Raw genomic sequence first — 23,205 nt, forward strand, 5'->3', positions numbered from 1 at the left:
CTTCTGTTTTAATACAAGAACATGAGCAACAGCTTCAAAGTATTCTATACCATCAAAAGTTCCCACAAGAGTCTTCTGGGGTGAAGCACTGACTAAAGTCTAAATGCTGTCGTCCTTTATTTGATTTGCTCTTATGTCCCTTGCCATGTGAGTTATTCATTATTCAATTCATTCACACAGAATGTTTTGCATTTTCTTTGGTACTAATGTTTATACCGTCTTCTTTGGTGATCTTAAACCAAAGCGTTAAAAAAAAAAAGACATCAAAGCAAATGAAGGTTGATTATGTCCTCAGAACTTAACACTCTTAATTACTCTAGAACTTAGCAAGTAAAACCAAAAACTGTTTTTCACATTCTGATAAAGTAAAGTTGCAAAAATAGAACAAATCTAAAGACACCTCAAGATTCAAAATGCAAAATGAAGTCACAGACAGTACTTCCACAATATAATAATTAAACCTAATATAAAGACAGCTTGTATTAACATAGCTGAATTTGTGAGCTGATGTTTATCAGAACATATGAGCAATAAAGCAACTTTTAATGTGTAATAGAAAACAATTATCACCAGAGAGATAGCATTCCCACCATAAGGCCAGAGAGGCTGAGGTTACATTGAATGGAGTGAAATCCTGCAACATCACATAAAAATTCTGCTGTAATCTGTAATTAAACTGCACCTTGATAGAAATTCATTTTCGTATAGACAACTTGAACGTAATGCTAAAGCTACCCTACCATTTTTAACTCGTCAAAGCACTAATTGCTGCCACAGGTTCTGCTTATGAATCTTGTTTAGAAAAGGGTGAATTCTTGAGTATACAATTATTCTTTGTGTTTTATTATTATACTTAATGTAAATACATTTATGCAAATATGTTTTATGCTGAAGTACTTCTTTCTGTTGATTGGTACAAAGATGCTTGATTACGGTAGGTTGTAAAACACTAAAAATGAAAAAGAAAAAAATTCAGATGATGCTAACACAATCAATAGGCACTGCACCTTACAAAATAAGCACGGTTAGATCAGATACAACTGGAGTTAACAGTTACAGTAAATCAAAAAGAAGAATTCCAACATCTGAGAAGTCTTGCATGAACAAAAGTTCCATAAATAAATTAAACAACGTCAGACACACTGGGCACAATTCATTCTTGGAAATTGCACACCCTTGAGAGGTGTGTACTATCCAGATATTACCAGTGTAATGTGGTCTTACTCAAGACGAAGCAGTTTTCTTATACCCAGCAAATATTGCCAGATAGTATTATACCAGTGGTGCGGAGAATTCATGAAGCTCTTCAACACGTCATCCTCAGTTCTCAGAGTCCACAGAAAAATTCTTCACTATTCGCTGCTCCTTTCGAGCACGCATTCGCTCTTTGAAGTCTTCCAACTCCTTTCTCTAAAGAAATATTACACAAAAATGATTTATCATTAAATATGGCGGTGTCCATCAGTATGTTCAAACAGACTTCATTTAGAAACATAAAGAAAAAAAATAATAAATCAGACGAATCAGCTAAAAATCATGCAAACAAATCATTCAAGATAAAAAAAAGAAAGGAAATAAGCGTAGCAATTACAGACAAATTCTCCAAAACAGTCGATCAGTTGAGTGTAAAATCAATTCAGTTCATGTATGCAAAGTTCTGTGCTTATATGAGAGTGTTTTGTGCCATTCATTTGCTCATTTAAAAATAATAAGGTAAGAAAAATGGTAAAAATGAAGGCTTTGTATTAGGTACAAGGTGTATTAGGTACAAGCATAGTATGTATGAATGTATATGTATCAATTTTATCATTAAACTATTATATTATAAAAAGGGCTTTAGAGACATGAACTCTGTGAGTACCACTTACTTGTGTGTTTTCGTCGGGGGGGAAGATTTCCCTCTGGACGACATAAATGACCACAGAACAAGAAAAGAGAGATATGTTATCACAAGAATAAAAGCCCACATAGGCAGCATGATTAAAAACAATGTAAAAAGCCTTACTGACCTTTCTTTTTACTATGTACTCCTCAAAGTACTCTGCCTGGTTTGAGATCCAAAACATAGCCACAGGAAAAGACAGATACAGCATCATCTGCTCATTATAAAATCAAACAGATCACCTAGTTACTTACAGTAAACATATGCGTACATGTAAACGTGCAGATAATGACTAGCTAGATCGAAGATAAAACCAAGGAAGAGAATACATCAGCAATTTCTAGATATCAAAATGACACGTATCAACGTTCAATAGCAATAACTGGAAATACTTACTCTAAACATCTCTATTTTAACTCCCATTTTCACATTAAACACTGCTCTGCAGTGGTAAAGCGTTACCTAAACTCTCATAACCAAAGACCTTCAGCCAGCTTCCGGGTTTTTTTTCTTCCAACGTCCAATCATTTGAAAGCCTTGACGCATGCGTCGATGTTGTCGGAAATAGATATTTTTTCAAGTTAAAACGCACAAAAATTCCAATCATTGTTTTGTTGTTTCCATATTTTTTTCAACATTCGTGGTAAATGTATTTATTTTATGCATTACTTTATTTGATTTTATATTCTAAAGCTTTCTTTTGGATTGCCATTTGTTTTCAGAAAAGCATTTTGAACCACGATTGTCCACAGGGGGGCTCCAAGCAACTGATTTCCAGATACCTCTTGTTGTTATGATTCTAAGCAAATAAAGTTTCAGTGAACATCAATTGCATCAGCCTATAAACAGATTATTGCAATAAAACATCGATAATTATCGACTCAGTTTATTCAAGTGCTGTGAATAATTGCAAATTTTATCAAAAAACGAAATTATATCAGCACGATGAGAACTGTAGTGCTTGTTTTGGTCCGTTTGTTTGTTTTTTGTGTGTGTATTTAGGTAGTTGCTTGTTAGAAGACCCATTTCTCAATATGTTTAATTCAACTTCTATATGTGAAAGGTTTCAAATGTGGACACTGATATTTTTCATGAACGAGTGTCTGCTGGCTTGATTGAAATTGGTATTTTTGAGATAGTTTTAATTTTGAATTAACATGAATTAAAAACATCAAAGTGAGGAGAATACCTGGGATTGTTGATCTGACTTTTTCAGTCATTTGCAGTATGTTAATGTCAAATAAGTTGTTCACGGTCATTCTTTTGGCCTCGGTCAACATTATCTTTAATACTGGTAAAATCATATCTTATTACAAGCTTGTCCTTAAATGTAATTTACTTTCGGAGAATTTTTTTTCTCAAAACCGTGGTTCGTGACACGCTCTTTACGTCCTCGAGTGAGGGCCGACGTGTGACGTCATATACAACGAGAGGTGTTCAGGATCCTCGGATAGAAAGATCCCGCGCGCCCTGGCAACCTGATATATCCAGGTAAACGCCGTTGTTTCAAACATTATTCTGCCAGTCATGTTGCCTTAGTAAACTGATGGGCTTAGAGAGCAAGACACGCGGTAGCAGTGATGTAAACGCCTCGACTGTAGCACAGATGCCCGGCGCCCACTGAGACCGTTCTCCTGCACGGCGGCCTGTTCTTGGTAGCTAGCTTGCTAGCTAAAGCTAGTTTGCAGTTGTCTATCAAAAGACACAATTAGCGCACAGACAGTGTGTTTCTGGCTGAGACTAGTTACCTGTCTCATCTATTGATGGTCACAATTACACTACAAATCGTTAAACAAATGATGGCAGGGCTACTATGATGAGCACCTAATGCTTGTTTGCTCGTCGACTGTCTTGTGTTGTGGGAGACGGTGACGCCGTCACGGTGATGATGGCGCACACTCAGACTGAGCCCGTTGGCTAAGAATCCAGTCAATTGTGCTATTAATCAAAAGTAGGCATCTAACGTTGTTTACCATGGCTTAATTCATTGATGTTCGAATTAAAGGGCCATTATTCTCTTTTTGTCCTGTATTACATGGCATTGATTCCTATTACGAAACCCAGGTAGTAGTCTATGTCCTGTGGCCTAACGTTAGGTCTTGGCTTCTCGACGAGCAGCTCACCAGCAGACATTACCTTGCAGTTTATCGATTTATTCACCACATTCAGTTATAGTCCCTATTCCAGACAAAATGTTTGAGTCTGTTGTACTTATGTCACTAACATCACTAGGTATTATGGACACAAAGCAGTGACATTCATCCGACTGGTGTCAATACACTTCCTGAGGCCCGTTACTGTCCCTCTTGTTTTCCTACCATGAGAAATCCCGGCTGTAGTATCTTGTATATTGTGTTCGTGCTTTATAAGGTTTACCATTAGTAAAGCATTTGGAATTCCGGTGTGTATAACCATACAACTGTATCGAAAAACATTTAATAGTTCACCTACAGTCACATACTTTTTTGTACAGACTCTCATGACCTTTTTTGCCTGGAGGTGCACAGAGACTGGAGCGGTTTGAAGCTTGAAGCTTTGACTTGGTAGTAACTGTTGCCAACTGGTATATTCCTTAGTAAATATCTTACCAGTATGTTACTCAGACAATTATATGATTAGGAATATATTAAAATAACATGGGTGAGTCATATGATTAACTTGCCACTGAACGGCTTCAAAAGAAGTTACCATGTGTACACCTTTTAAGTTAGATAGATGAGAAAGTATAATAGATGATTTGAGTAAAATAGCACACGTTACTTGGCAATCAGTAAGTCAGACAAGCCCAGACCAAGTTTGTAAATCCAGATTTGATTAAAATACTTGACCTGTGGTCGACAGTATATCAAAGACATGTATTTTTTTTTTCTTATTCTCTTTCTTGCGTTTCTTTTTTCGGAGCTTCTCTCTCAAGTTTAGTTGCTATGGTAACACCATCCTTGGCCTAGTTGTGAATGACCGCTGGATGAAAAGGAGAAACTGTCGTAGGGAACGAATGAGCGGACAAACAAAATGTGTTACGATGTGTTTATTGTAAATTCTCCATTTATCACATCAGAATAATTGGTCGACGTGTCATTGTTTAATTACAACCATAATATTGTTGCTTTTTTCAGGCATTATTAAATCAGTGTTGTTGTTTTTTTATTCAAACAGAGATGTTTGAACAAGCTATTTTTGTGTTCTTTTGTGTCAGCTGGTATTTTCTCTTGCTCTTTCAGCCAGTACATGTTTAAGTTTGATATACTGTAAAACACTATTAATAATGAGCTGCTTGCAAGGCTATATTGATCAACTCTTGATTCAATGTGTTCATCATAACATAACAGAAGACTGACTAATAAATTGGCTGATGTAGTCCCATAAAAGAACAGAACTATTTACACAAAGTCAACATGATTCTTTTAACATTTGACTACATGTTGTAGCTTGAGAGAAATGCTAGATGTTAGGGTTTGCACTAATATAAAGTAAAATGGTTCATAGTTTCTTTAGTCATGACTGTGGATGATGCCATGCACTTCCTGTAGTGCATTTTTAAATTAGTTTTTGGGCTAATGTAAACGGCAGCAACCAACGTACTAGTGAATACCATCACCACACAAAAAAATACAAGTATTTTTGGCAAACACTGGCCATCGACTCTGACTGAATTTGAGCACCAAGCATCTCTGATGTTAACAGAGTTCTCCCCCGTCACCACAGAACACGGTCCGCACATCGAGTTATGATGGAGCCAAGTCTACACTGGGCACAGCCCGTGTCCTTTTTTCTGTAGTGGTGGCCTGAGCTCCCTTTCATTCTCTCACGTGTCTGGCGACCAACCATCTTATAGAATCAGGCTCAAGAGAGGAATTGCCATAGCGCTAAGCATTAAACCTAACTTTTGTACTGGCTTGTCTGTCTGGATCGATGTGCTGTATTTGTGATGACATTTGATCATCGACAATTGCTAGCTCCCAAATAATGTCCACATTAAAAGTAGTGGTGCGCTTGTGTGTCGTCTGTGATTCCACTGTTTCATATTATCACAGACTGGTTATTTGTGGAATTTGTATACGTTTACACACAATTTTCTGAACTTCAATTCAACATGGAAATTGGTGTTACCTACACAAATTATGCTGGTGTCAAGATTTCTTATGACACAATAACCTTTTCTCCAGAGAACCATAGAAAAAGGTCAAGCAAATTTAGAGCAGAGGTGTTATAGATATATGTTGCTTCATTTATCTTGTAAACATAACATGGATATGGTTTAATCTTTTCAGTTGAAATGGCTAATTTGTTTGCAAGCAATTGCCAACTAAAACATTTAGCAGTTATGTCTCTGTTTCTCTGTGCATCTGGCTGAAGTAAATGCATTATTTACATACTCCCGGTGTCCCTTTTTTGTGGGATTCACAATTTTTACCTGCTGTGGCTTTTGATAACATTGTGAGAGCGTTAAGAGAACTTATATTGCATAAGAACGGCTTATTCTAAGGGTGACGAAGCAAAAAGATGTTACCACCACCTGAAAGGAGCTGTAGATTTCCAATTTCAAATTCTGTGAATTTGTAATTTGAATTATTGTTATGAATATTGTAATAATTGTTATTACTGAACAACAGAAGCTGCACATGGAGACCAATGTTGTTAAAGTCAGTCCTTGTTGTTTCTGAAATATGTGTACGAAGGTATTACATTTTCACCGTGCAGATTTTAAACACAGCCTTCAGATATCTGCCTTCCTCTTAGGGGTGGAACGGTACAAAAAACTCACGGTTCGGTACGTACCTCGGTACGGACCCTACGGTTCGGTACATTTTCAGTACAGTGCCGAAGGAGGCGTGTAGCGAGGTTCGAGCACATGTAATAGATATCTGAATCCTGCCTCTTCTACAGTGGAGTATGGGCGCATAGCAGATGCGATGTAAATTCCAATTGCTTCGGTAATTTTTTTTGCTCTGCATGTATTCGTGTTTTTTCTTCTCTCGGGTTTTGTTTTGTTCCGTTTTGGTGTTGAATGTGGCGCTAAACGGCTAACGGCTAACACGTCACTGACGCAGACGGCTGCGCGCGGTGCATCAGTCCCGACTCATGTGCAATGCAGACTGAAACAGCTCCGCTGGGGAAGGACAGTTATCAGAACGAAATTCGAGTAGGACAGTTCTGATAACTGCGTTCTTATAACTACTCTGTCCGAAAGCGTATCTCTACGGACCAATCAGAGCTTGCATGTGGCAGTGTTTAAATGGGTCCTGAAGGAAACTCTTGCAAAATAACAGTTCCGCGTTCAGAAAAGTTCCGTACCGTGTGTATTCTGCGTGGAAATGCGCGTACCGAACTGTGACCCCCGTACCGTGACGGTTCGGTACGAATACATATACCGTGCTGGCCCTACTTCCTCTGCCTTATTGCCCAAGATATAACTAACATTACATCCTCAGATCAAAACAAGAGGGCTACATAATGCAAACAGGATACTCTGCTACTTTATTTTATTGTCAAGCCTTGAAAATCATCATTTAACGAAAGTAGAGTGTAATATTGTGAAGGCTGCAAACCCATGGTTATGTTCTGCCACTGCATTGGTGCAGAGTAAAGTTACATGATAAATGAATGGCTTAGAATAAGGCTTGAGGGCTTGTGATTGGTATTGACCAATTCTGCTTCCATGTATCTGTGATCGGTAATTGCTACAAAAATCCTGATCTTAGCACCTTTTCGAAAAAGCAGCATTTAACTAGAGGCATTCTTTTTTTTTTTTTTTTTTTTTTTTTTTGTTTAGTGACAAAAAATTTCAGTTCATCACTACTGAGCACTTCTTTCACCACTTTATTTCTACCTATTTATCCCTAAGTGCTTGGTATACTGTGTCAACTTGGCAAATTCCCTGTTCCGTTTTCTGTACTTTGCATCCCTATAGATTTTATCTGCTCTTGTACGTTTATGATTAATAGGAGTGTTCTCCGACTTTCTTGTGGAGTGTCTGTAGACTCTGTTTCCTGCCTCTTCCACCCCATGTACTTATGTGCATCTTCTTCTTTGCATTCTGTCTCCTGGAATGGTGCATATGGCACATGGACAGACAAGTGGGTATGTAAAGCGTCACTATGCAACTTTCAGTAATACGGGGTTTGTTTACCATGCAATACACACCCCAAAGCTGTAGGGGGAGCTCCGTAGAAAATAAGGCGACAGTCTAGCCATATTATATATTACTACTCTAGAAGCTAACCACATTCAATTTAGCCGTCGACAGCTAATGGAGAGAGGTGTGTCTTATCAGGCTCCCTGGCTCGGCTCAGAGCCCTTTAGACCTGCCGTGAAGCAGTAGTTCTCGGCTCTCGTGTGTCGCGAGACTTCCAGAGGTAAACAAAGCACGCGGCGCCACAGGCAAAGTTGCAAGCGCTGTTTCGGGCTAGGGCCACCAGATGGAGATGGAAATGTCACCGTTTTCATCAGAACGGGTCAGCCAAGCTATCTGATGATTGCCAAGCAATTTTATGACTATGAAAAAGTTGCATAGTGCCACTTTAAAGACACAATCTTAAGCCCCTTTCACACTGAGGAAGAACCCGCGTTTAATTCGCAAATTTAGTGTGTCCGCTGTTCCTTTCACACTGACGATCCGGGCTGGGGTGTCAACTCGATTCGCCATTCGACCCGTGTCGGACCCTAGTCTTTTTGCCGAGCCGAATTTGATGTGAAAGCAATTGACGCGGGATGGACGTGGGCGTGGCGTGACGTGAGGAGTTTAAAAGACAGGATGGACAGCTGATCAGAACAACAGCGTCTTCGTCGATTGCGTCGACGCTGTTCGCGTTCTTCTGCTTCAAATTGTCGATGGATTTCCTCAACTTGGACATTATAGTGCTCTTGTATTCTCCGCATATGTTCTTCGGCGGCATCCCATGTTGTGACCATCCACACCCCGTAAAATAACATCTCCATGAACTGCATATACACTTGCATGACCAAACAAACAGCCAGCAACAAAAACAAGTCCTCAAGGTGTCCCGCCATCGTTGGTTTGAAAAATTTGATGCAGACAGGTGTATTTAGGCCTACCTCCGACGCATGGGTTGTGCCTACGTCATTGTACACGCCCAGCATTTTATGTGTTTCGTGTGACGCTCTGCCACTATGCAACGTCCCCGTAACTCGGCTTCAGGCGGCAGGGATCACCTAATACGCCAAGCTTTCACATTGCTCGACGCGGGATGAAGTGGCAATTTGGACCCGCGATGGTAGCGGATCTCTGTGTGAAAACAGCTAGTGTCTGGCTTCTGCACCTAAGTGCTGATGCTGGTTTCATTTGAGAAAACAGACATGTGTATTGTAGTCACTAGTCACCTGACGAGTAATGCACAGGGTGGCTGTTCTAATTTAATTGAATTTAGGAATACTTTATTAATCATAAAAGAAAATTACATGAAGTAAATTTACATTATTTAAGTGGTATAACATTAGATGCATTTGCCTGATCAGTTGGTGATTATTTTGTGTTATAGGGGTCAACGTAGGGTCATGAAGTGTCAAGAATAAGCACTCACTGTCATTTATTTTCCTAGTATTTGTATATCGTATATTACGTCTTCTTTTGAGTATTGAAGAGGAGGTTAAAGTTAGTTTTACTTTACCAGGATAATGAGATAGCATTGTCAGGCGGGTTGGAGCAGAGTAAACTGAGTCTCTGTTCGTCACATTTGATCCTTGACATGTATCTTCAAGCACAATTTCCCACTGGCACCTGTCTACATATGTTGCTTGATTCTTGTGTCATCACTCAGACAGAAACATGTTCCTTTTGGCACTGTTATAAGCAAATCATTTAAAATCGTATGAAATCGACATGTCAAGAGTACAGACGGATACAGTTGTTTATTTTCATTTCATAATTCAAGACATGTTCAGTCAGTGGCCAAACGATGCTGCTGTGCCACGTGCAGAAAAGATTTGGTGTCGTCGTCCCAACATAAAGTATTAATTTCCTGCAAATCGCTGGCTTCTGAATATCTATGATGTTCATTTGTGAAAACGATTTATGTGAGCACGGAGAGTGAAAGAAAAGCAAGTGCACTCTGGAAATGCTATAAGCATTGGTGAGTTGACGCACAGTCTGAAAAGGCGACTTTTTAATCATAATTTGTGACGCATTTGGCCGTCTGACAGAAAGCTACATTCACTCTGCCGGTCTTAATGCTCAACTCCAATTTTACTGCTCAGATTTGATTTTTTTTTTTCACATTACTCTTGTTAATGTGGCCAATATCAGATTTCACTGTTCACCATACTGAAAGCGATCCACATGTGCAAAAAACAACAAACGCATCATGTCGCGCATGATCTTGCTGGTCGTCCACTGACTAACGTCTGTGTTCCGTAGAAGTCGCATCGAAGTCGATTTGACAGACGTACAGACAAAGGTTGCTTTGCAAAGAATCCAATCTGTATCCCATTTATGACCACATACTAAAGTGTCCCAAATCAGAATTGATGGATTCCATGTGATTTTTGCTGTTCACACTGACGTGAAAAAAATCGGATTTGGGCGACCTTTAACATGTAGTCTGAACGTAGCCGAAGAAACAGAAAAACTGTTTTTACAAAAAGATGCAGGATGGTGGAACTTTGGAGCTTGTGAGGAGATCAAAGACCTCTATGAGTCCAGTTTACCTTGTACATGCAGGAGTTATGGCTACATTCACACTGCAGGTATTAATGCTCAATTCCTTTTTTCTTTTTTTTTTTTTTTTTGCTTAGATCCGATTGTTTTGCATGGTTGTTCAGGTCATAATTTAAATGTGACCGCCATCAGACTCCAGTGTGAACCATCTACATCACTGCAGGGACACGTGCGCAGTAGAGGACGTGACGCCACGTGTGGCACGCTGCATTTACAGAAGTAAATGTGGATCCTGCCCTGCCTTGCCTCCTCGTGCACTGAATGGTGGCGTCTGTCAATGTCGTAAAAGTCGGATGAAATGTGACATGACCGTTCAGACTGAGGTTGCTGTGAAAAACATCAGATATGTATCCGATTTAGGACCACATAGGAAAGTAATCTGGATTGGAGTTGAGAAATTCAGATTTGTGCTGTTCAGACTGTCTTAAAAAAAATAGTCTCAAATGGGCAAAAAAGTCTGATTCGGGCCACTTTTGCCTGCAGTGTGAACGTAGTCTATATGACCACAATCTGCATTATTTGCTTGTGTTAGTCCAGTTTTCAGAAGCTCAGTTGTTTCGTGTTTACATGCATTTTAAAAGTCGGTTGTGTTCAGACTAACAGAATTGTTTGTTTTTTTTGTTTTTTTTTGTACTCTGTCTTTTAATCTAATATAATAAAAATATATCCTCACCTCCCTAGCTGTTATGCATTTTTAACCCCTAGCAGAATGAACAAAGAATGAGAGGATGAGCAAAGAAAAAACCTGTGACATTTTGTAGCTGACCTGGATAACTTTCTGAAAACATTTTAAATGGCCTTGGCAGAGGATAGACTTATCAAGTTCCTTTCCACTTTTGTCTTATGCTAGTTTCACAAAGTTCAAAACTGTTGGGGGGGAAAAACTCAATTTTATGTTATATAGGTAATACAAATTTGTTAATTTGCAGAATCACTGTTGCACTGCAACAAATTGTATTGCCCAATGAATGCAAGATTTTTGAAGAGGTGATTACTTTGATAATCCTGATTGAATCATCTGCTGTAATTGAATTTGATTAACTCAGTTTGTTTTCTTTCTTTACAAGAGTTTGCATAGATAAAGGGTTTTTGTTTTGGAGTGGACGCAACATTAATGTGAGTGGTAGATGAGAGGAGGCTGGAGTGCAGATAAGGGAGTCCTAAGATTGGTGGGGGAAGACGTATGCAAGATCACTGGAGTGTTGGTGGGGGTGGGGCATATTGAAATGGACTGAGACTGAGAAAAAGACAGGAGGGGGGTGGGGTGTTAAAGGTGTAATACACAGAGAGAGAGCAAGAACATCAAGCTATTGATGGGGAAAGAGGGGAGGGGTGGAATGAGCAAGAGCGTAGGAGAGGGCGGGAGGGGTGTGTGGGCAGAGGCTTGCTGAATGAGGAAGCGGCAGAGCCATTTTTTACTGTTGAGTAACTGCATGCTGGTCTGCCTGTGCTACAGACAGGGTGAGAGCGAGCAAGAGGAATAAAGTGCTCTTCCTGGATCTTATCGGCGCTCTCTCCCCTCCCTCACCTTACCCTCTCTTTTCTGTACATTTGTTGTTTTCTGCTTGTGTCCACTTAATTTGGGGAGGCCCTAGAGAGGACACACAATGGAGCGAAGAGCCTGTGGCAACTGGGCCGTTCTGCTGTTGAGAGGGGGATGGGGTAGAGAGAGGACCGGTTCACACAGCTAACACAGCCTGCTGGCTGTAGGTTTCCAACAGCCTCTCCTCCCTGCCGGGAAACACCATTTCCAGACTGGGGCCTTTTTTTCCTGGAACAGCCACCCTCGAACTCTGCTCGGACTATATTAAGGATTACTCACTGTGTTTTGTTGGAAAGAAAAGGATAAGATAATAACTTCTCTGTAATTCTCACGGGCCATTTGCTGGATCTTGGTTTCTCTTTCTTTTTGTTGGAGTTCATAAATGGATTACAAGATGCATGCCAAGTCAAATGATTTGCTGGATTTTCAAAAATTGGACGCCCTTCTGGAAAAAATTGCACATTCTGTCTCTGTGAAAAGGTAATGTTATTTTGTACGGTAGACTGTCCTGTTAAGTTTTCAGATATATAATGGATTCACTGAGGTCTTTAGCTTCACATATTGATAAAATGTTACCAGCGGGAAGAGTTGGTCAATAGCTGAAGAGGAAAAAAAGAGGACTGCCTGGAGTTATGGTTCTCGAGACTATCATGTGGTTAGCACAATCTCTTGTTTAACCATGATCCAGTTTATACGTACGTCTTCAGCTTTGTTTCTTGAATGAAGTTATCTAGAAATTAGCTCGAAGCCACAAACCTACCTCCTGGGAAGAGTTATTGGTGGTTGGAGGGGGTTTTAGAGAAAGAGTGGGATTGTGTGTGGGGGGCAGTAGTAGAAACATGTCCTGATTCATGTGAGGGTTTGACTTTCTTATCCCAACTAGCTGGAAGTTTAAGTATAAAGAGCTGACATGTTTCTTGTCTTTTCCTGTTATGTGCCTGACTCATGTTTAGTCTATTTGAGTCAGCTTGTGAGCTCATGCACTGACGCATATTGGAAGACCTTGTAGCCAACTTTAAGGGGAACTTCCTAAAGTTTGGGATCTTACAGGGGGGTATTTAAAACAACAAATCTTATTAGATAGAATGATTTATGGTTGAAAGATCCATAGAGTAGACGTAAATAATGTTACCAAGTTGAAGTAGCACAGGTCCTGGGTGGCTACTATTGAACTGGTAAGTATCCAAAACTAGCATTTGGAACCTTTGAGAATAGAAATACAGTGTGATGTTAAAGAAGTGTTTGAGTGTTACCATAGAGACATTGGCAACATTTGTTTGCCTTCAAGGCATCTTTGAAATGGTTGGAAGAAAAACAAATGAGGTGACTAAGTCAGCCTTGCATGATATTTTGTGGACTGAATCTCACCAGCTCTGTAACACACTGTGTGCATATAATGTCATATTGAGCCAAAATGTAAGTACAGCAAGTGATTGTCCCTAGAAATCGCAGTAAGCAAGTATCCAGGCAAATAAGCTGCTAATTTCACGTTTTACTTGTTTGTGTTATGCATATGACTCTAACGCTACAAACACGTACAGGCTAACATGTTGGAAAACTTGCCCAATGTTTTGGTTAATAGAGCTGGGTAACTGTGGTCCTTTAGAGTTGATGCCAACAAAGTGTAAAGCCACAAACCAAAGCAATGTCATAGAACGGAAAAGGGAAAAATCTGTTTAGAAGAGATGGGACTTATGAAAAGAAAAGAGAACATAAGAGAGTAAGAAGTGTTGCTTGACTCCTTAGACACCTTAGTTTCACCCACGTTTCCAGATATGTAATCAGATCTACCTATTTTGTGTGTGTAATGTAAGTGTCTATATTTTTACACAACTGTGCAACAAGCCACACTTGTCAGCACTGAAGAATGATATTATTCTTTTCCACCGTGCCAAAATGATTTAAAACTTAGAAGAAAGAAACGTTCAATGATCTTGCAGTGCATGAAAACTTGACGTCTGTACGTGTTACAGAGAATCATCAGTTTTATCAGTTATGATGTTTAATATTGGCAGACACGTAATTTTGTCTCCTGGCAGGGAAACTAAAACTGTGGCAGTCCAACAACACAAACCTCCGCAATTCTGAATAGGAAATTGCTGGATCCAACACCTCACCCATCACCTAAACTTGCTCCATGCCGAGTGTAAAGATAGTGTTAGATACTCTAACCGTTTACAGTTGTACAAACATTCATTAAAAGTCTTAAATCCTGTGACATGTATGTAAATGCACTTTACGTAAATGAAGTTTATCAAGCAGTTGCCACACATTCTGTAACTGTGGCGTGAAGAGTGTATACACAGAGAGCAAAACACAGCTGTCTTTTCCCCTTACTGGGGCTGGGGTGCTTTAAAGGGAACTCCGGGGCATTTGAAGCGCAATCCCATTGCTAGAGGTTGTCAAATACTGACAGTAGGACACAGACTGGTGCAAATCGGCGCTCCCTGTGCGGCGATTGCGCTGTTTGCGCAGCCTGTCATGCTAGCCAAATACGTGGTGGCCAAGGGGCAAGTGCTACATGCCCAGTAATATTGTTGTAATGTTTTAAATACTTGAACGCAGTTTTTCTAGAGAAGATAATTGCTTTGTATATGGGAGTATCGTCCATTGACTCTTTTGGGCTTTCACATGCGCGAGCATACCGACAACCGGTAAGTGACATGCTGTTTATAAAGTTGTTTTGTAACGTCCCCATGCCAGTAATGTGAGAACCATGCATATGGTTTTGATGGTAAGGCTTGTGACTTTATTGTCGGATGGTTTATAAAGTGGTGTGACATTTCTGTAGTGTGCAAGTTGTTGTTTTACGTGGAAGGTTTAGCACTTGCCCCTTGGCCACCACGTATTTGGCTAGCATGACAGGCTGCGCAAACAGCGCAATCACCGCACAGGGAGCGCCGATTTGCACCAGTCTGTGTCCTACTGTCAGTATTTGACAACCTCTAGCAATGGGATTGCGCTTCAAATGCCCCGGAGTTCCCCTTTAAATGCTGGTTCAGATCCTGCCCCAACTCTTAAAACACTTCATTTTGACTGTTTTACAATTGGTTCTTAGCTAGGAAAACAGGTTTCATAGGAGCATCAACAATTTGCACTTCTAGATTTAAGAACTGCTTACATCAGGGTTCTAACACTTGTGGTGATAAATGAGACAGACAGAAACTTTCTGAACATAAAGTGAAAATAAATAAAGTGTCAAATTATTGTACAATATATTTACTCTAAAATCTAACTTGCCAGACACAATGTGTGAGATCCAAATACACGTTTTCAAGCCTTCATTCCAGTTGTCTCTGTGAATTGCAGCAATACATTCAGCTCTCTTTACTTTTTAAAGGCCTGAACACAGATGACACTGGTTTCTTGCTGTATCTTTTGGTAGAGTAGATGGCACAGCAGCTCTTACTCATTTTAGTCTATGGTCAGTGAGTCAGCTGTCTTTTTCCCACTTCGTGGGCATAACCCAACTACACTCATATGTCGGACGCCACGTGCATTCCTTCTATGGTAATTGTAAGAATTGCCATATGTCGTCGCAAGACTGCAGCAAATGAGAAGAGCTGCACCCTTAAGAAAGGTTGAAGGTGAGTTTATGAAAAAATAAAAAGGCTAGTAAATAAGGAGGGGGTGCCATTCCTGGCTGTGTCACTGTAGCACCATTAATTATTTATTTCTTTGCTTTTAGGCAAACATAGACCATCATTCTGACACTTAGTGAGGGCCTCAGCTGGAATCTGCATATCTACAATGCTGTCTGAAATCGACCCCCAACCCCTTTATATGAATGATTAATAGCTTGCTTATTATGTTCGTGTCCACATTTTCAAGCGGGACAGCCATTGTGTCGTCTCATGTAAGACCAGAGTTCTTGGTGTGAGATTTGCACCCCCACCTTTAGTGACTAGAGCAACTTCCTGCTGCCCAGAAATGTTTCACAGCAGTCTACAATGATGTATGTTCAGGTCAAAGGTCAACTGTTATTCCAGAGCTGAGCTGGATGTAGGCCATGCAGTAGCAGGAAGTGAACCTTTTTCATGGACCTGTGCTGTGGGCGTCTGCAGTCTTCATTAGTCTCACATTCCAACATGCTGTTATTCTTGGACAGCAGGCCATTCAGTCTGTTTGAAAATAATATACCTTTATAGACTGATTGAGTATTATAATCAAATTGACAATAAGTTAAAGTAGTATTCAAAGAGACAATGTTGTTCAAGGTTTAAAAGAAAGTAAATTGATTAACCATTGATTAACTAAATCCATTGTGTTCTGATTCATTAGGTCCTGATTGGATTTCATCACTTTGGATCGGGATATTTCAGTTGTAATAATACTTATCTTGTACCCTCATATACATTTGAATATTTAGTAAATACACAAGCAAATAAGTGTCATTGGTAACGTTTACAAGAAAACCTTTCTATGTCTTTTGTATTTTATAAACAAATTTGATATATTTGTTTATGCCTGTTTTAACTAAAGTCTCCCACACACAGGTTAGATAAGCATACTTTAGAGTTCAAGTTGTATACAGCACTTTGGAGTAATGAAGAATACTTCTCATCTCTTCCAGTTGCTGTGCATGCTCAGTTGCAATGAAGAATATTGTTGTGAATTGCCTTCACATTAGCAGTCTAGCTTTAAGAGCTTCCATCACATCTTCCTTGACGTTATATCAAATTATTTTAGAATGCAGTGATGGCTCCCATTCCTTTTGTGAGCTTTTTGAGTGGGAAAATTGAGTAGAAAATTGCCAGGGTGCAGCCCCTCCATCACTTTCACAGTGTGGGCTATGGTCATAGCATGATTTGTTACAGTGACTTGGTCTTTGAAAACTCACACTCTTGTAATGCCTTTGGACAGTATTTAGGAATATTCCTGGCTGTGTGCCTGTTTTAAATATTTATCCGATAGGAAACCTGAGACACACGTCTACAGTCTTTGTCCATATAGTTAGAAGCAATTGCCCTGTATTAATCTGATGCTCTGTATGTCTCATTATCACAAGTCAGGACAGCTTTTTCTGTCCACTACAGCGGTGTTTAAGAAGGTGTTTAAGAAGCATTGTATGATCATTCCAAGTCTTGTTTTAGCAGATAGCATATCTGGGTGACGTCACATCAAGTGGTTTTGGGATATTTTTCATCAACATTTTTTCACTTTCTTGTGAATTTTAAAATCTGAAAGGAACTCTGACATCTGCCTTTAAAGCGGCGCTATGCAACTTTCAGTAATACGGGGTTTGTTTACCATGCAATACACACCCCAAAGCTGTAGGGGGAGCTCCGTAGAAAATAAGGCGACAGTCTAGCTAGACTGTCGTAAACCCACCAGAGGCAATTTACGGTTTATTTTTCAAGACACTGGCAGAGAGTTGGAGAGCCGTCGACAGCTAATGGAGAGGGGGTGTGTCTTATCAGGCTACCTGGCTCGGCTCAGAGCCCTTTACGACCTGCCGTGAAGCAGTAGTTCTCGGCTCTCGTGTGTCGCGAGACTTCCAGAGGTAAACAAAGCATGCGGCGCCACAGGCAAAGTTGCAAGCGCTGTTTCGGTCTAGGGCCACCAGATGGAGATGGAAATGTCACCGTTTTCATCTGAACGGGTCAGCCAAGCAATCTGATGATTGCCAAGCAATTTTATGACCATGAAAAAGTTGCATTGTGCCGCTTTAAACTTTGTGTTGCCCTCAGCAGTGACACTCCCACCATGTTGATTTGACTGAGGTCTGGTAAAGGTGAACAATGTTATTACCTCGCAAGCTGTTAACAGGTAAAGGGATACAGTTAGAAACTGACTTTGGGGCTTTACCAATCTATGTTAAGTCTTATTATTATATCATTATTATTATTTAAAACCCAGCTTTAATCCCCTGAGTCTGGTTGTGCTGAAGGGTTCTTCTTGTTAAAAGGAAGTTTTCCTCTCGACTGTCACCTTGTGTGCAGGGTGGGGGATTGAATCCAAGCAAAGATTTGAAATGTTTCATTGGTTTCCTTAGCTAGGCATCTTTTAAGGAATTGGACTAATTTGTATTTTAAGGAGTTTGATTTGGTGCTATATAACTGAAATTTGATGTAATTAGATGTTGCATTAAATCTGAATAGGTTAGTTATCTAAAGGTGCTGTAACACTAACGCTGTTTGGTCCGGACCAGAGTCCGTTTCCTCGGATAGTCTACTTCTTTTGGCAGGTGTTAAAGCTCATCCGAACTCTGGTGACGACCAAACAAGCAAACTCGATGAACAAGGCGCCTGAAGGAGGTGGATTTTTCCATTTTCAGTTCTAGCCAATCAATGAGCTGGGCTTTCTTCTTCCTCATGCTTTTCCCTTATTGGTCAGTGCTCATTTTAGGCACCCCCCAAACAAGCAGCTGTTGTTAATGGTCCGCTTTCAAAAGTGCGGTGTGAAAGTAAACCAAACCAAACCAAATGAAGGTGTGAAATGTTTCGGCATTTCCCAACCAATCGAACCGAGTCCCTTGGACTGTCCTAGTGAGAAAGTGCCCTAAACAATAAAAAGAACTGAAAAACAAAGGCTCAGCAGGTTCTCTTTCCAAAGTTTGTAAAATCAGTTGTAGTTTTTGAATGATAGAGAACACAAAATTGAGATTTCCATGTTTGTTGGGTTCTTTCCGAGCAAGCTGAAAATTTCCCAAACCACATCACTTTTATTCTTAATGTACTCCGTGATGGTTTTGAGAATATAAACAAATGAAGAAACTTGACTTCAACAAGTTAAAAGTGTAAAGATGAGGCTTTCTGGGACTTCTTGGGAGAAAGATCTTGAATAACATTTATACCTTTATTTGTCTCTACAAAACATTTTGATACAATGCATAGATGTTTCATTGATCCTTAACCAACAAGATTTGTCACTACTAGAGATTTGTTTACACATGTCATCGCTAGTGTTTTAATGTCAGTGGTTTTGACTGGGAGCATCTTTGTTGCCGATGTTTTGGCGACGACCATCTGTGAGTATCTTTGTGTAAAGATGATTAGACCTTGCTCCATGCAGCACCAGAAACCAGTTGGAGCCGGCTTAGATTGTGGCTGCCTTTTTTTTATGTTGTCCTTGAAGGCATGTGGACATGTGTATCTATATTGTGTGCCTAACAGTCTATATCTGCGCATATTTCTGATAAAAGCTTGACAATTAATCCTGAAAAGGATTTTTAACTATTATCAGCCAGCAATACAATGATAAACCCTCTGAAGAAAGTATGAAGCATTTTGTTTTTAAGGACTAACTTGGTTCCCAACCTTGGTGCTTCAAGTGGGCGCAAATTTGTCTCCTGCTATGTTACTGGATTGTATTGGACACCTTTTTTTACTTTCGTCAAGCTCTTTCCACTGGTGTTTATTATCTAATGAGAATGTTCTCTGTTGGAGCAATCAGTGTAGCTGTAAATGTATTTGTTCATCTGTCATTTTGGTAATGCAGGTATTCATTGAAGGCTGAACAGAGCACTCTGTCAGCTAAGTGTTCAATTACATAGAGCTTGTAGGACAGATGTGGGCACACTTGTCACTATCACCATGCTTATATTATTTTAAAGCAGCTCTTTAGTAGTTGTAAATGCATACAATCCAGCAGAACTTATGAAACCTATAAATATAAAATCTGCAACAAACTGAGCAATAAAAATCTCCGTTGTTTATTGAGCCATCACCCAGGTCCTTGTCACAAGGATCCTGATTATTGTTTCTATCTCACTGTCTCACTTAAACTATGATTGCTCTGATTGCTTTATTGATTGATTCATTGGTTCAACTTATTTTTGTCTGTTGTCAGTTGTGACCTTTTTTCCGTTACAAGGTGTGATTCGACTAGACTCCCCTTGCTTTATTTTTATTTTCTATTTGTTTTTGCTGTCCTCCATTGTAAGTAGCACTTGATGAAAAATGGTCCCTTTAAGTAAAGGCCTCCGTATGCTTCTCCGTAGTCACAGAGAGACTCTCCGTCCTTTCGAAGTTCTCCGTCGGGCTGTCGGATACGAAAGGCAATTCATCTCCCGATCAGTAGGCGTCGCTACGTCAAACAACCCAATCTCGCGAAGTCTATCGTGAAAGTCGTTGATTGATTGTTTACCTTCCGGCTCCATTTCACTCCTCACAGTGAACGATGGCGACCGAGAGAGAAAGACTGTTGTTGGAGTTGGAACTTATTGATTTTGTAATGCAAATAATTTTGACCAAATGTTGACCGGCCACACAAACTCTTTAAAAAATGGTGGTGGTGTTGTTCTGAGAGGAAGGCGCTAAACCGGAAAAGTGATTCCGGAAATGATGATGTTAGCCGACCAATCACAACCCTTGCGGTCTCCGTCGCCTCGACGGATAGATAGGAATTTTGGCCGACCGTCTCCGGGAGAGCTCTCTGTAGGTGACCATAAATCACCCTTAATACTTAAGCTGAGGTATCTGATACTGATCTGTGGTGTGGAAACGCTGCACTGATTGGTCATACCTACATACCTGTAGGTGTAACAGCAGCATCTGTGCAGCGGCGCTGAACTTTTGCATATAACGGCCCACTTAACATGCTTCTCTGGGGAGGAAGTTTGCAAATCCACAGGCATAGTTAGCAAATCTGTGGATATGAATTGTTTGCATGGATATCCAATCTCCACACAAGGATGGCATGACAATGTGCTTGAAATATAAATCAATGAGCAGAATACATAGTTTTACACTTGTATAATTTTTTTGTCTCCATTGACCAGACGTGAGCTTTATAGCACACAGTTATGCTCACTCTAAATATGAGCAAAACACCTTTGTACTCGGAGCGCTTTGCAAAGTCATACAGTGCAATCGTCACTCTGCACACATGAGGAAGTTAACACACAGTGTGTGTGTGTGCGCATCTGTGTAACTGCAGTTCAATAGTTTGCGATTATGATAAGCAGCTGATACCGCCCACAATAAAGGCCAGCGGAGTGCAGTGTAAATCTCAGTGAAGAAGAATAGATATTGTTGGAACATGCAAAAAGAAAAAAACAACAACATTGACAGTTATCTGATTCATTGGTTTTGAAAATGAATCCTAATCAGATTTGTTTCATTATGAGGTTGATAGTGGCGTATAACCTGTGCAACCTCTGCCTGTCATGTTCTTTTTTTGCTTTATTGTCAAGGTGATGTCAAGTATTTATACCTTTGATTTTATTGTTGAACAATAACAATGTAAACAATGAATTAATGCATTCATTTTACTCTTACTTACTCGTACTTATTCATGATCGTGTCTGCTGCCATGCTGCCCCGCTGCCCCTATTCTTTTCCACTCACTCAAAAATGAAAATGTACACAAATAAAACAAATGCAGTTAGCTTATGCCACTAAGTATGACACTCGATTGTATAGCTTAGGTATAGCAGTGTCTGATATGTTTTTCCTGGATGTTAAACCGTTAAACTGTCAACTGGCAGAAATTGGTTGATCATCCAGTATGATCAAATTAAGCAAATTCTCTGAAATCCCTTTGGCATTTATGTTGGAAGTTTACCACCTCTGAAATGCAGAACAAGTGTGTGCTTCATGCAGCTGTATCTGTGGCTGTTGGTGTGATCGCATGAGCGATTTGTGACATGAACACTGAACCATAACATAACTGCGCTTTAAGCGTGCTGTACTCACTGCAGGTTTTTTCTAAACATTAGGCATCAGTACTGAGAAAGTGAAGACCCGACACACCAGGAAGTTTTAGAAGTCCTACAAGAAGTACAGTATGAATAACAAACGTACTTACACAGTTCCGACTTCTGAGTTCCACTTTTAGGTGAAAGGATTTTGTAACATTTACAATAGTTGCACCTTTCTTGTTATTTTCCTCGGTCGCACAGTTTTGCCTGCAGTCCTGTTTTTCAAACGCGCCCCTCGTGCTGAGTGCACCAGGTTACAAAAGTCGAGAGGTGCATGACTGGCCAAAACGACAGCAAAGCGCCCAGAACATCAGCTGTTGTGACATCGATTTTGATCTTTTTGCTTTTTGCTTTTTGCTTGCCGTCGTTAAGAAGGGGAGGAATGGCAAGCAAAAACCAAGCAGTAGTTGGGCAGAATTAAATATCAACTTTATATCTGTTTTTTGCAAGTTAAGATTAAGATCAGATTTATTGTCATGCATACATGCACACGGAATTGGTGCTCCGCTTTTAACCCATCCAGGTTGGCACCTGTTGACACACTCATGCACAGGGTCACACACTCATAGAGACAGATGCCAACCTGGAGTGGTGGGCAGCCATTCACAGCGCCCGGGGAGCATGGGGGTATGGGGCCTTGCTCAAGGGCACCTCGGTCGTGACAAGGAGGTGGACTGACACCCCTTCAGCTGTCAGTTCCACCACCAATCTTTTGAGTGGCGAGAGTGGGAATTGAACAGCCAACCTTCCGATTATTTGACAACCGTCTCTAACATGAAGTATGACATGAAGTATGACAATACTGTTATTATTGATTATAGTCCTACACTGCATTAACTAACCTTAAAGTGGTGCCCCTGTGTGTATTTCGCCTCACCCATGGTGCAGCCTTGTCCCCACTTTCCCCTGTGTTTGTGAACATTGATGGTTAGGAGTGATTGGCACTGACTTTTGTCTTTTCAGATGGTGACCATGTCGTAGAGGTACATGACTGGTATACAAACTGGTTTTCTCACAGACGCTTAGTTAAAAAAATGCGCTAGTGTATTTTTCTACATCACTGTTAGTCTATTTTTAGTCTAGTATTTAACGATTATGTGGCCTTTTAGTTGACTTCACAGCCTTTATTTTTGTCATTATTTAAAAAGTAATGTCCCTGACTGTATGAAAGAGGTCTTTAGGTAGGATCGAGCACAAAGTGTTCCTCGACTGCTACATGACTAACCTACACTCTCACCCATGTCCACCGATGTCTCTAAACGCAACCGAAATCCAGAGACAGAGTAGGAGGACAAAGAGACTGTTCAGACCTGTTGAAATGATGTGTCTTGGCTATAGAATACAGAATATACAGACGTTTTTACAAATATTTCAATAAACTCAGTCATGTAACAGATACAATATTAGAGAAGTAAAAGGAGATTAAGATAATGGATTTCTAATATTGCAGTTGCATTGCTCAT

At 40.1% G+C, this 23,205-nt stretch overlaps 2 protein-coding genes across 5 annotated transcripts in view; one reads left to right on the forward strand and one right to left on the reverse strand.

Moving 5' to 3' along the window:
- Positions 1–820: 820 nt before the first annotated feature.
- Positions 821–2,385, reverse strand: pet100 (PET100 cytochrome c oxidase chaperone). The gene is made up of 4 exons (XM_075454315.1): positions 2,279–2,385; positions 2,010–2,096; positions 1,869–1,901; positions 821–1,410 (listed from the first exon to the last, which is right to left on the reverse strand). The coding sequence occupies exons 1-4, from the start codon at positions 2,303–2,305 to the stop codon at positions 1,321–1,323; spliced, it is 237 nt and encodes a 78-aa protein (XP_075310430.1). The 5' UTR covers positions 2,306–2,385; the 3' UTR covers positions 821–1,320.
- A 907-nt stretch (positions 2,386–3,292) lies between these two features.
- Positions 3,293–23,205, forward strand: part of brd4 (bromodomain containing 4) — a 31,480-nt gene continuing 11,567 nt past the window's right edge. For 3 of the 4 annotated variants that reach the window (XM_075454914.1, XM_075454916.1, XM_075454915.1), the window contains exon 1: positions 11,986–12,579. In XM_075454914.1, coding sequence (XP_075311029.1) covers positions 12,482–12,579 — 98 coding nt within the window. In that variant the 5' untranslated portion in view covers positions 11,986–12,481. Of the gene's footprint in view, positions 3,374–11,985; positions 12,580–23,205 lie in introns of those variants that run through there. The other variant, XM_075454917.1, reaches the window with a different exon arrangement.

The sequence above is a fragment of the Odontesthes bonariensis genome, chromosome 21 (assembly GCF_027942865.1).
Source record: "Odontesthes bonariensis isolate fOdoBon6 chromosome 21, fOdoBon6.hap1, whole genome shotgun sequence".
NCBI lineage: Eukaryota > Metazoa > Chordata > Actinopteri > Atheriniformes > Atherinopsidae > Odontesthes > Odontesthes bonariensis.